The following is a 12,430-nucleotide window of genomic DNA, read 5'->3' on the forward strand; positions in this document are numbered from 1 at the left end:
TTAGAAAGGATAATGTGTTGATTGATGACTCATTAATTCATAATGGTCCGTCCTAATGGGAACATTGGAAATGGCATTTGGCAAGCAGGGATAGGAGTGGCATTTCGGTAAATAAAGTGCCATTCCAAGCTTAAAACATAACAACTGAAAATGAACTCTGTTTCCATTGGCCTTTTCTTCTTTAGTCTTTATTATATCCGTTGATGATGAAACTTCAAAGTTGAAACCCCAGTCTTCTTTTTTTCTTTTCCTTTCTCTTTTCCTTTTCCAAATTCCAACCATCCCGTCTCATTATAGTTTTCTCAGAAGCCAAACGCTCTTAATTAACGACAACACACACTCCCGATTCCCGAGAGACTTCATTACACCTCCTCACTCGCAGCAATGGCAGCAACCTCCACGGAATCCACCGCTGGTGCTCTGCCGGAGCTGACCAACCGAACTACATTTCTAGGTCTGAAGCTGTACGTGCTAGTGCTGTTTTTTTTGGCGATCGTGGTGGCATTGTTGATCGTGATTTATGTGTGCTTTCGGCGTAGCAGCAGAAGCTCGAAGAAGGGGAAAATGCGAGTGAAGCACAGCTCAGGCGCGATCCCACTGGTTTCAAAGGAGATTGTGGAGGTTAATGCATTGGATCTCGCGGATCATCTCAAAATGGAAAAAGAAGAAGAAGAAGACACGGTCGTTGATGTTGATCCTAATCGGAAGCAAAAACAGAAGCAGCAGAAGAAGAAGAAGAAGGAGGAATGTGAGATCAAGGTTGAGGGAATAATAGAAGGGAGTGAGAAGAGGAGGGAGGAGGAGTCGGTGGAGTCTTCGCCGAACATAGGGTGGGGACGGTGGTACAGCATGTCGGAAGTGGAAGAAGCGACGAATGGGTTTGCGGAAGGGAATGTGATCGGAGAAGGAGGGTATGGGATTGTGTACAGAGGTGTTCTTCGCGACGGTTCTGTCGTCGCTGTCAAGAATCTTCTTAACAACAAGTACGTTCAATTAATTTCATCTCTAACTCGTCAAGCTTCTGCTTATTCTCTTGTGCTTGCATGGTTGATTTTCTTCTAAGTTTTAATTACCACCTATAAAAGTACAAAATACTATATGATTAATTTATGAGACCATCTTTTGGCAACTCTATGCTTCTTATAAAATATACATTAAAAATTGATAAAAAAAATAGTTCAATATATAAAATATATGATTGATTTAATTATTGATTATTAATATAAACTTATTAATATTTTTGTTAATTACTATAATGTTTTGTTTATACTCACTTCGTCATTGACATAAAAATCATTTTTTTTCTTGATGCATGTGGTGTGGGACTGAATGGTGAAGTAGTGAGAGTTCCGTATTTACTAGTATTATATATTTATATACAAAGAATGTTAGCAGCAATTTTAGTGTTTTCTAACCATTAATTGATCATCAATAATGTTTGTAATGGTGTGAGATTATATTTAATGGTGGAAGATTACTCACTTTTATTTTGATGGTTAAGTACTGGCTAGAAATCACAAAAGTTGCTGCCTCTAGACTTTTTCTTTATATACTTTTATTCAATAGGAAAAAGAAAATAAATTACTTCATTGTATATAAAAATTAATTCACATGATTTGTTTTCCTTTTTTTTTTCATATAAAAAAGGATTTTTTTTTTAATCATTATACACATGAAACATGTGTGACTATCCTGGCTTTATGCTGTCTATGTTGCATAATCCAAAAGACTTTGGGACTTGTTAAAGAAAAATATAGGGTCGTGATGGAAATGAATGACTAGGGAAAATAATGACCAAGATAATAAGAGTTTAGGTGGACTAGCTATAAGCTATGGATCCCATATATAATTGTTGGTAACATTTGTTTGGCGGACAGGCGGAGTATGGGGAAAAGAAAATGGTCACTTTGCACTTTGCTTTTGTTTTCTTTGTTACTTTTCTGCTGGCCGGGTAAGGGTAATGTTACTTTCCTCTTTAATCTTTTTTAAAACACTTCTCTTAACTTTTACTTTAATTTTCTTTATTGATCTTTTTTTTATATTTTTTTTATTAAAGTATGACAGTACATGATAAAATCAATTTCCCAAAAACATTTAATCAGAAAGATTTAAAACCTACTTTAAAGTGATATATTCTTTGTGTATTCCCAAAAACTTTACCAGGCACATCATTTAATCCCAAAAAACATGTCTAAAAGACTAAAATAAAATAGAAGCAACGTCATCATTGACCGTGAACGAGGTAGGCCAGCTCGACGACTATTGGGTGTAGCTAACTTCATACTACCGCAAGCGAAAAAGTAACACAGAAATTCAATTATTCATGACTGAGCAGACTAAGGGTGGTATATCAAACAATTAGTGCTTTTCATGCTGGAAACTTTTACAGTCGTTCGTCTAGCTCGGTAGTATTTCAATACTTCATAATGGATCTGAAATTATTTTTATAATTCAAGTAATCCTATATTTCTAGATTATCTTACCTCCAATAAATGCAACATCTATAATGTGCTTTTTCTTCCTCATCACCTAGCAAAGTAAAGGCCAACTGAAATTTATTGTGGCTATTCTCTTATTTTTGTAGGGGCCAAGCAGAGAAAGAGTTTAAGGTGGAGGTTGAGGCCATTGGAAAAGTGAGGCATAAGAATTTGGTACGTTTAGTTGGATACTGTGCACAAGGTGCTAAGAGGTAAAATGTTGTGTCCACATGACTTGTATTATTTTCTTTTGTTGTAATAATGTCTTTTTTGATTCAAATGTAAATGGTATGTCACTTTTGCTGACCACTCAGGATGCTTGTTTATGAATACGTTGACAATGGAAATTTGGAGCAGTGGCTACATGGTGATGTAGGCCCTGTTAGCCCCTTGACATGGGATATACGAATGAGGATTGCTGTTGGAACTGCCAAAGGGTGTGTTTTTCTCGTTTTCCTGTTTCGTTATATTCAATACCATATAATATCCTAAAGTATCTCCCTTGTATTAATATACAAAAGTGAAAAAATGTATTATTATAACATGAATCAGATTAGCCTACTTGCATGAAGGCTTAGAACCCAAAGTTGTGCACCGAGATGTAAAATCCAGTAACATTCTTTTGGACAAAAATTGGAATGCCAAAGTATCTGATTTCGGACTGGCCAAGCTCTTAGGCTCAGAGAAAAGCTATGTCACAACGCGTGTAATGGGAACATTTGGGTTAGTTCTTCTTCAGTTATGTCTTATGGCATAAAGTTTTCTTGCACATTGACGTTAATGAAATTACATTTTGTACAGATATGTTTCACCTGAGTATGCAAGCACAGGAATGCTCAATGAGTGCAGTGATGTGTATAGCTTTGGGATTCTACTAATGGAGCTAATTACAGGAAGAAGTCCTATTGATTATTCCAGACCACCTGCAGAGGTGATTCCATGATTATTTTTCATCAGGTCTTATTTCTGCCCACTATACGAGTTCTTATTGCTTTTTTGTTTGATGTGCATCAGATGAACTTGGTTGACTGGTTTAAGGGAATGGTAACAAGTCGTCGCGGCGATGAGCTAGTCGATCCTTTAATTGAGATTAAACCCTCTCCAAGATCTCTGAAGCGAGCTTTGCTGGTTTGTTTGCGCTGTATAGACTTGGATGTCATTAAGCGACCAAAGATGGGTCAAATTGTTCACATGCTTGAAGCTGACGATTACCCATTTCGTTCTGTAAGTCTTTCTTCTTTCTTATAACAGTAGGCCCTTCTAGTGATTCACTTTGATTAAATGATTTTTTGTAATTGTTTTGAATGAGTAGGAGGTTCATACATATTAGAGAGAAAGACCCTTCTCCTTCTCATACAACTGTTGCTTTTCCAACAAGGCAGGTGGAGTCAGTACATAAACCAAGCTGGAGGAGATGATTGCGTTGCCTATAGAGACTACAGGGTTGCAGCTTGTGTAAACTCTGCTGATACAAACTATCAATTTGTTGTAATGTGAATTTTCACTTTTTTATGAAGAAGAAGAACAGGTGAGATGCCATTGTGAATATTTCTATAACAACATAGTTAATATATAGTTATTTTAATTAGGTGTTTAAAACGCGGTGTGGTATTGCATTATCATCATGAGAAGAAATGAGCACTGGCTTGTAAATATGTATTCCTCACGATATACCAATTCTATTAGTTTGTTAGATTGTTGACATTTAGTAAGGAGATTTCTTTTTGTAATAAATACATTAAAAAAAAACTAGCCATCAAATGATATTTTTAAATATAAATATATATTTGATATCACATAAAACATAGACTTAACCGTAATCTAATAGCTAATGATTGTGTGTAAACAATTTTTAATCCGATTGAATTTAATATATTAGAAAATGAAAGTGTAGAGTTCTTTTTCAATACACACAACTCATACCATTAAAAGTTGAAAGGAAATAAAGCAACAAATTTAGAAGCATTTCCTATCTTTTGTTTCTCACACAAGTTATTCGGAGAAACAAAAATGCCTCTCTGATTCATAATTTCTTTTTGGTTGCGTTTCGAACAGAGATAGAGACTAAAAGATAGAAAGAGATTAGGAGATAGAGACTGAACTAAGTTTAAATATCATGTTTAACGTAAAATATATAAAATTGGATTATGTCTCAGTATCCTATTTAATTTAAAATAAAAATAAAAACTGGAATTATTAAAGTTATTAAAATACCATGTCCTTGAACAACGCCTGAGCAGTGAAGCCCACCTCCCTTCAACCCTGTCCCTGGCTACTCCACGGAGGTCGGAGCAGCAGATGATGTCCTCGTACGCATCACAGTGTCTGTAACGCATCTAAATCGCGCTAGGAACTCCTGAGAGTCGTGATTTCGGTGCCACTTCTTCCCACATCGTTGGAGATCGCCACTACTTCATCCCTCTTCGTCGCATTCTTCCTCTCGTCGCTCTTCCTCGTGTTCATCCCTCTTTGTCGCATTCTTCCTGCTGCTAATTGTTCTTGCTGCCTCATCAGGTTATCGCCGTCAATCGTTCTCACTGTTTTGCATTGATTTGCCGCTCCTTATTCTATATCGGCGACTCCTTCCTCCCACAACTCGTGCTGTTTATCAGCGCTTCTCCTCCATTCCTTGTTTAGCGGTAACGGTGGCTCCTCTTTGTCCTTATCATCTCCTCCTATTTTCTTTCTCTCTTCTACCATCTTCTATTCTGTTTTTTGTCCCCTATTCTTCAATTTTTTGTATTATGCTTTTGAAATCCTCTTGTTTATGAGATTATTGAATCTAATTTTGAAATATATTTATGAGATTGTTGCTATTCTTAGTATTATTGTTGTTGGTGGTGATAGCAGATATATGATGACAGAGGTGGGGTGATAAGTTTAGGGCCGGCACATGTGTGAAGAAGTGTTGGTGTGAAGGATGGTTAGGAGTAGACTTGGACTATAAAGTTTTGAAATGAGAGGATGTTAAAAAAAAATATTAAAAAGAAATATTATTAAAGTTTCTATCTTTGTCCCAAAATTTCAGTTTCTTGCATTCCTGCTTTTTAGAGGTACTGAAGGGATTAAAATTTTGTATCCCAAGACTAAAATTTTAGTTCCAGTATCTAGTCATTAAACACAATACTGAGTCCCAATCCCCAATCTCAATCCCAATAGTCCATACCAAATACTACTTTCCAAATCAAGAGACAAATATATTAGTATCACTCATAAGGCATCCATGACATAAGAAGAGATTCCTCTGGCCCTTGGTAAGGCGAAATCGAGGCGGAGCAGTTGTTTTCCTCAATGATCACCTTGCGAATACCGTCCAAGGAACAATATGAGCAGCCACTTTGTCACAACAAATCAAGCTTATCACTCTTAGTTGCTTGCAATTTCCACTATCCGAGTTATCCTATTGGCCATGATTTTCGGAAAAAAATCCAGTTTTTCTATTAACTTATAACATCTTTTTGAAATAAGGGAGAGTTATGTGTCCCGAATAAACAACCATGACAAATTCAACACACACAATGTAGGAACTTCAAAGCCAACCCAAAACAGTTCCAATCTTAATTGAGCTAAGTTCATATGCTGAATCTTACATCACTTCCTCAAAACTTTAAGAGCACCTTCCAAAACGCTCTCACAACACCTCAAATCTATCATCTCCATGTTGGGGCAAACCGAAGCAATCATTTTGACACTTCCATCATTCAAAGACGAATTGTGAGCCAAATAGAAAAACTTCACATGAGAATTCACAACCAAGCAATTCTCCTTCACCTTTTTCTTCCCAACATTGGTTCTCTCCATCTTGATCTCGGTTATCAAAGGACAGTTTTGCATGATGGCAAACAAGCTCAAATCAGTAAGCTTTTCATTCTCACTAAGTTTCACAATGTTCAAGCTACCAAGAGGCAAAGACAGCTCAATGACACATCGATCATCTAGAAACCTTGAGAGTTGAAGATCAAAATACTGCATATTGTTACACTTTCTCAAAAAAAAAAAAGAGATTCCACCGTATCCATATCCCTGACAACCCCGAAGAGAGAGTTCCCTCAACGAAAGGCCTTCTTCCGCAACAACACTTAATAACTCATCAGAAAAATGCGAATAAGATAAATCAAAGCAAGTCAAACCCCTCAAACTCACCGATGCATCAATGAGCTCCAATGTCACATTGCCCCATGTAAATACCCTATTTATAAATAGACCATGTAAACAGCTAGCAGCCAAAGACCCCAATCCGGGTCTCTCGCGAATCATATTGGCAACGCCTATATGTCTAAGATGGCCGGTGTTAAGAGCAACTAACTATTCTAGAAACATGCAATTCTGATGATGAGCAAAAATTAAAGCTTACGGATACCAGCAAGTGTACCAAATTGTTCAAGTAATACCACAGAGGGTAGATATCGTTCCCATGAGGATCAAAAGATTGAGCAAACAAATATCAAATTAAATGTCTAATTAGATTAAAGTAACCTAGATTGATGATGTCAAAACTTGTATCTTGGAATCTTGAGAGTTTGAGAGACAGTGAGCTTGGATGTTGATTGAGAGGAGACAAAGATTGTGAGAGTCAAGAACTTTAGAGATATTTATGCTCATAAAAAAATCAAACCTTATTTACTTATTTTGAAGTATGCAAAGATCTTTCGCGACAAATCTTTACTTGATTTCCAATTCCTTGGTTTCTCAGTTTCTTTTTAATCAAATAGTTGTCAGTTAATTAATTAAAAAGTTTAAGCACAAAAACTAATTTAGTTTATAATAAGATTTAAAAGTAGTTCTTAGGTCAAATTATATGTCACGTATTCAAGCTAGTCCTATCCAGTTAAACCTTAAAAGAAAATATAATTTTTAAAAGTTGTTCTAATCTGAATTATATGTCACTTATTCAAAATTAGAGTGATTGAAAATTATGCATATGTCGCACACTAATTGAACCACTATTCCTAGCTGAATTTGTAACACCCTTTTACCCTAAGCCTTATCTCTAGCTGTAAAGAGAAGGATAACAAAGTGCCACGGCGGTTCTAAAGCTCATACCATACTATATATATAAAAAGAAATAGTAATACTAGAAGCCCGATGGAGGAGTAAAAGCTCAAAGTCGCATGAAGCAAAATTATAAAACTCGAAACGTTCACACACGATAACTACAAGCGTAAAGACATAAAATACGATGTAGTACAATAATAATCAAGATATATATATATATATATATATATATATATATATATATATATATATATATATATATATATATGTCAAAAGGATACCAGCCGTAGCCCACAGAGTTTAGGCCGACTAATTAAATACAGACATGATAGAGTGTTTGATTTAAAACAACATATGTATCATGTATCTCAAGTTTAGCCTCTAAGGCAACAAAGTATAAAGTACAAAAGTGAGAGTACTATAACAAAATATCCAAAAGTACAAAAGATGATAAAAGATCTTCCGCTCCGTCATAATATCGCAACTCACCGAGGGGGTTACAACCTATAGCTGAAAAATAATAACAATATATGGTATGAGAACCGAAGGTTCTCAGTATGGCAACAGTGCCCAATATGTAAGATATAAGGTTTTGGGATGCCAAAGGCAGTCTTAGAACTTTACATCGATACAGAATATTCAAGCTTAAAACAAATAATTAACTTAAACCGTAAACAGGGTAATCAAAACTTAGGGAATTTCTAACTAATACCAAATCACACGGTTGTATCCCACAGCCTTCGCCAACCTACCCTCCACGCGATCCCATCGCCACTTGATGCGTGAGCATCTTATACCCTTTTTCTAGTTGTTTTTATAGTGTTTTTAGTTAGATTTTATTAAGTTTTACTAGATTTTAGTGTAAAATTCATCCTTGGATGATACTTTGAGTTTTTTTGGTATTTTTAAGATTTTAGGTGAATTTCAGGCGAATTTAACAAAGTCTTGTGCAAAGACAAAGAAAAGATAGCAGATGCTGTCAACTCTGACCTCCTTACATTCCAACAACCATAACCTGAGCTATCAAAGTCCAATTGATACGGTCTTAACTCTGTTTGAAAGATAACTTTCAAAGCTTTCTAACAATATATAATAGTCTATACTTTTCTTCTGGAATCACTGCTAAATCAGGTGCTAAACGCCAAGCCTGGCATTTAGCCCCTAAGAAGGAGTAACTCCTGGCGCTAAACACCCAAATTGGCGTTCAACGCCAGTTAGGGAGCTAAAGCCATAACGCACTCCTCCCCTATGGGCGTTCAACACCCAAATTGACAGTGAGCACCAGCAAGCAATCGAAGCATTCACCAAGTGGGCCCCAAAGTGGATTTTAGCACTCCTTAGGCTTATCTATCTCGCCCCAAAGTGGATTTTAGCACTCCTTAGGCTTATCTATCTCACCTTTGTAATTTTGAATTTAAAATAACATCTTTTAGGTTTAGCATTTACTATTTAAAGAGGAGATCACTTAGGTTTAAGGATATACAGATCTTTACTTTTTGAACTATTTTCTCTGTAAAGTCATGAGCAACTAAACCTCCTGGTTAAGGTTAAGAGCTCTGTTTATTTCTATGGATTAATATCATTACTCTTCGATTTTAATTAATGTTTGATTCAATTCTAAGGTGTTGTTTTCATTCTTAATCTTATGAATTTAGGGTAGAATGAGAGTATGACCCCTTATTCTACATGAGCTCTTGTGATTCTCGAGAGAGTTATCTCGCATGGGCTACAGCATGAAAACACTCCTCCTAAACTGCGATTTACCTGAGCTAATTAGATAAGTGACATAAAATCCGGTTAGCTTTGGGTGATTAAGATTTTTGTGGAGGTAAACTAGTTTTTTGAACTTCACTCTCTGATCTGAATTGAATGACCACGAGAGTGGCTTTTGATGAAGATTAGAGGAGATTAAATTGCTAAGATATTAGGTTTTAATCACTTATGGTTTGCCATAGAATGAATCACCCATTGTTAAAATAGTTGGTAAGAAGTCTTAATCCGGAAAGATAAACATCCCCAAGACCTTAACTATTATCTCATCATTGTTTTACTCCAAATTTGTTTATTTGTTTTCTTTCATTGCTATTTCACTGTTTATGCGTTGACAACAACAACAACCACCTTTTACTATTTTCCTAATTAAGTCCAGCAAGATAACTATTGCTTGCTCAATCTAACAATCCTCAATCACCCTTACTTGGATGACCCGGTGCACTTGCCAGTGAAGTTGTGCGAGTTCTAATTTTGCGCACCAAGTTTTTGGCGCCGTTGTCAGAGATTGTTCGTGATTGACAACTACCGGTTGGCTTGCTGCTTAGATTAGGTATTTTTATTTTTGGTTTAAACTATTTTTCTTTTAAATTTTTGAATTTGATTTTGTTTGTTTTCTTAAATTTTTTATTTCTATCTTGTTTATCTTTTCCTTTTAAATTTTGAAATTTTTGTTATCTTATTTTCATTTAATTTAAAATTTTAAGTTTGGTGTCTATTTAGTATTTTTCTTTCTTTTTTTTAATTTCGAAAACAATTTGAAAAAAAAAACCTATCTAGTGAATTTTCAAAAATTCTTGCATCTTTATTTGAAATTCTAAGTTTGGTGTCTTGTTAGTGATCTTTTTGTTTAACTTAATCTTGTTTATCTTTCTTGATCTTTGATCTTTATCTTATCTTTTTCCTTGATTTTCAAATTTTGTCATCTCATCTCATCTTTATTTTAAATTCAAATTTTAAGTTTGGTGTTTTTCCTTAGTTTTTCTTTCTTCCAATTTGAATTTCAAAATCCTTATTTGACTTTTTCTCTCTAATTTTTGAAAATTTTAAAATCAAATATTCCATCTTTGTTTTCAATTCTTCTTGATTAATTGTTTGCTTTATCTTGCTTTATTTTTAAGTTTGGTGTCTCTTTAATTTTTTTTCTTTCTCTTTTGAACTTCTTCATTTTTCTTTATTTTCGAAAACTCTTTAAATTAAATCCACCATCTTCATTTTCGATTCTTTTTATTGCTTACTTTTATCTTATTTGATCTCTGATGACAAGTCATCATATACCCATTTTTCAAGCTAATTTCACTTGTTTTATTAGTCTTTATGCACTTTCTTGCATCCTAAGTAAGAGATTTGGAATGAAAATGCATAACTTCTTTAAATCAAGCAACTACCATGAAATTGATGTTAATTCATGAGGTTTAAGCTAATTTTAATTGAATTTTAATTGATTTATAAGCCTTGTGAATTTAGTGATACTTTGAGTAGTTGTTTTGGTTGATTGTAGGTGAAGAAAAGAAGAAAAGAGAAAGCGTGGCTTAAGAAAGCGTGGCCCAAGGAGAAAAAGGCGTGGCGCATAAAGAAGGGAGCAAGCATTGCCCTCCACAAGGGCACACTGCCCTCTAGGAGGGCAACATGAGCAGGCAAGCCAAGAGAGGCAACGCTGCCCTGCCCACGACAAGGGCAGAGCACAAAATTTTGCCTTGGATCAAAGAAAAGAAAAACCTTGCCCTGCCCTCCTCAAGGGCAGTATCGGGCTCACCAAAAGGAAAAATTCAAAGAAAAAGTTCATCATTGCTTGCCACAAGGGTCGAACACGGAACCATGAGGAAACAAGAAACTAAGCCTTACTTTGGTGCCAAGAAAATCAAAGAAAAGAAGTAGCGTGCGCGTCACACAAGGATCGAACACGGGGCTTCAATTTGAAAACACTGCCCTGCCCTCCGCGAGGGCAGGGCAGCATTTTGGTGATGCACACAGGCGCACCATTCTGGCGCACCAAGGGAAGGCTCGGCAGCATCATTCTGGCGCACAGGCATCACTCGGCAGCACCAGTAGCACGCATCTGGCGCACCAAAAAGTTCTGCCCTGTCCTCCGCGAGGGCAGGGTAGCGTCCTGCACACACCAACACACCACACGCACACACCATGGGCCAGATGCACAATTTTCTGCCCTGCCCTCCACAAGGGCAGGGCAGCCTCCTGGGAGCTACTTTCTTCATGGGCTAAAATTGGATTAAAAATCCAATAAAATCCATTTCTTCACCAAATCAAAAGCCCATCCAAATCCTAAGATCCAAGAATAGAAAGTGTATAAATAGGAGATAGTTTGATGTAATTAGGACCTTTTCCTTTACTTTGGAACTTGGATCTTTCTTTTGAGCTTTGAATTTTATTTTTGAACTTTGGGACTTCTCTTGGTGACTTCACTGAGATTTCAGAGAATTGGGGAGGAGAATTGATCTCTCTTCTTCCTCGTTCTTGCTTGGACACTTTTAATTTCCTTGTTTTGAGTTTTGGGTGTGAAGAGTTGAGGAAATTCTGTCTCAATCTCCATTCAAAATCTCTTTAAATCTTCTTCTGCATAATTTAGTTGAATTTCAGTTACTTTACTGCTTCTTCTTCAATTTCTTGTTAATTGCTTTGTGGACTTGGATCTGGGAAGGCAATTGAGATCTAGACTTTGCTATCTAGTCTCTTGAGTCCTGAGATCCCATTTTTCCTTTTGGTTCTTCTGTGAACCTCTGCTGCAAGTCAATTTTCATTTCTGTTTAGACTCTAGTTCTTTCTAATTCAACTTCTGCTTTATTAATTGTTGCAATTAAATTTCCCTTGCTGAAATTCTGAATTCCCAGTCCTCAACTCCCCTTTTCCATTCAAGCAATTTACATTTCTTGCATTTTAAGTTACTGCAATTTACATTTCTTGCACTTTAAGTTTCAGTCGTTTAATTTCTTGTTCTTTAGGATTCAGCACTTTTACTTTTCTGTCCTCTAATTTAATGCAATTCTCCCCTCTCCCTTTACATTCCAAGCAATTTAGCTTCTGTTAAAGATAAACCACTCAACCAATACTTGATTCGCTTGACTAAATCAACCACTAAACTAAAATTGCTCAATCCTTCAATCCCTGTGGGATCGACCTCACTCCCGTGAGTTTTTATTACTTGATGCGACCCGGTACACTTGCCGGGG

The 12,430-nt window shown here is 36.0% G+C and overlaps 1 protein-coding gene across 1 annotated transcript; it reads left to right on the plus strand.

Moving 5' to 3' along the window:
• Positions 1–84: 84 nt before the first annotated feature.
• LOC112703135 (probable receptor-like serine/threonine-protein kinase At4g34500) lies at positions 85–5,380 on the plus strand. The gene is given in 8 exon segments (XM_072199497.1): positions 85–983; positions 2,585–2,689; positions 2,792–2,914; positions 3,030–3,200; positions 3,279–3,408; positions 3,492–3,701; positions 3,790–3,801; positions 3,803–5,380. Coding segments are annotated over 8 exon segments (1,443 nt in total). The 5' UTR covers positions 85–384; the 3' UTR covers positions 3,896–5,380.
• Positions 5,381–12,430: the final 7,050 nt, after the last annotated feature.

Source organism: Arachis hypogaea, chromosome 7 (assembly GCF_003086295.3).
Source record: "Arachis hypogaea cultivar Tifrunner chromosome 7, arahy.Tifrunner.gnm2.J5K5, whole genome shotgun sequence".
NCBI classification, from domain to species: domain Eukaryota; kingdom Viridiplantae; phylum Streptophyta; class Magnoliopsida; order Fabales; family Fabaceae; genus Arachis; species Arachis hypogaea.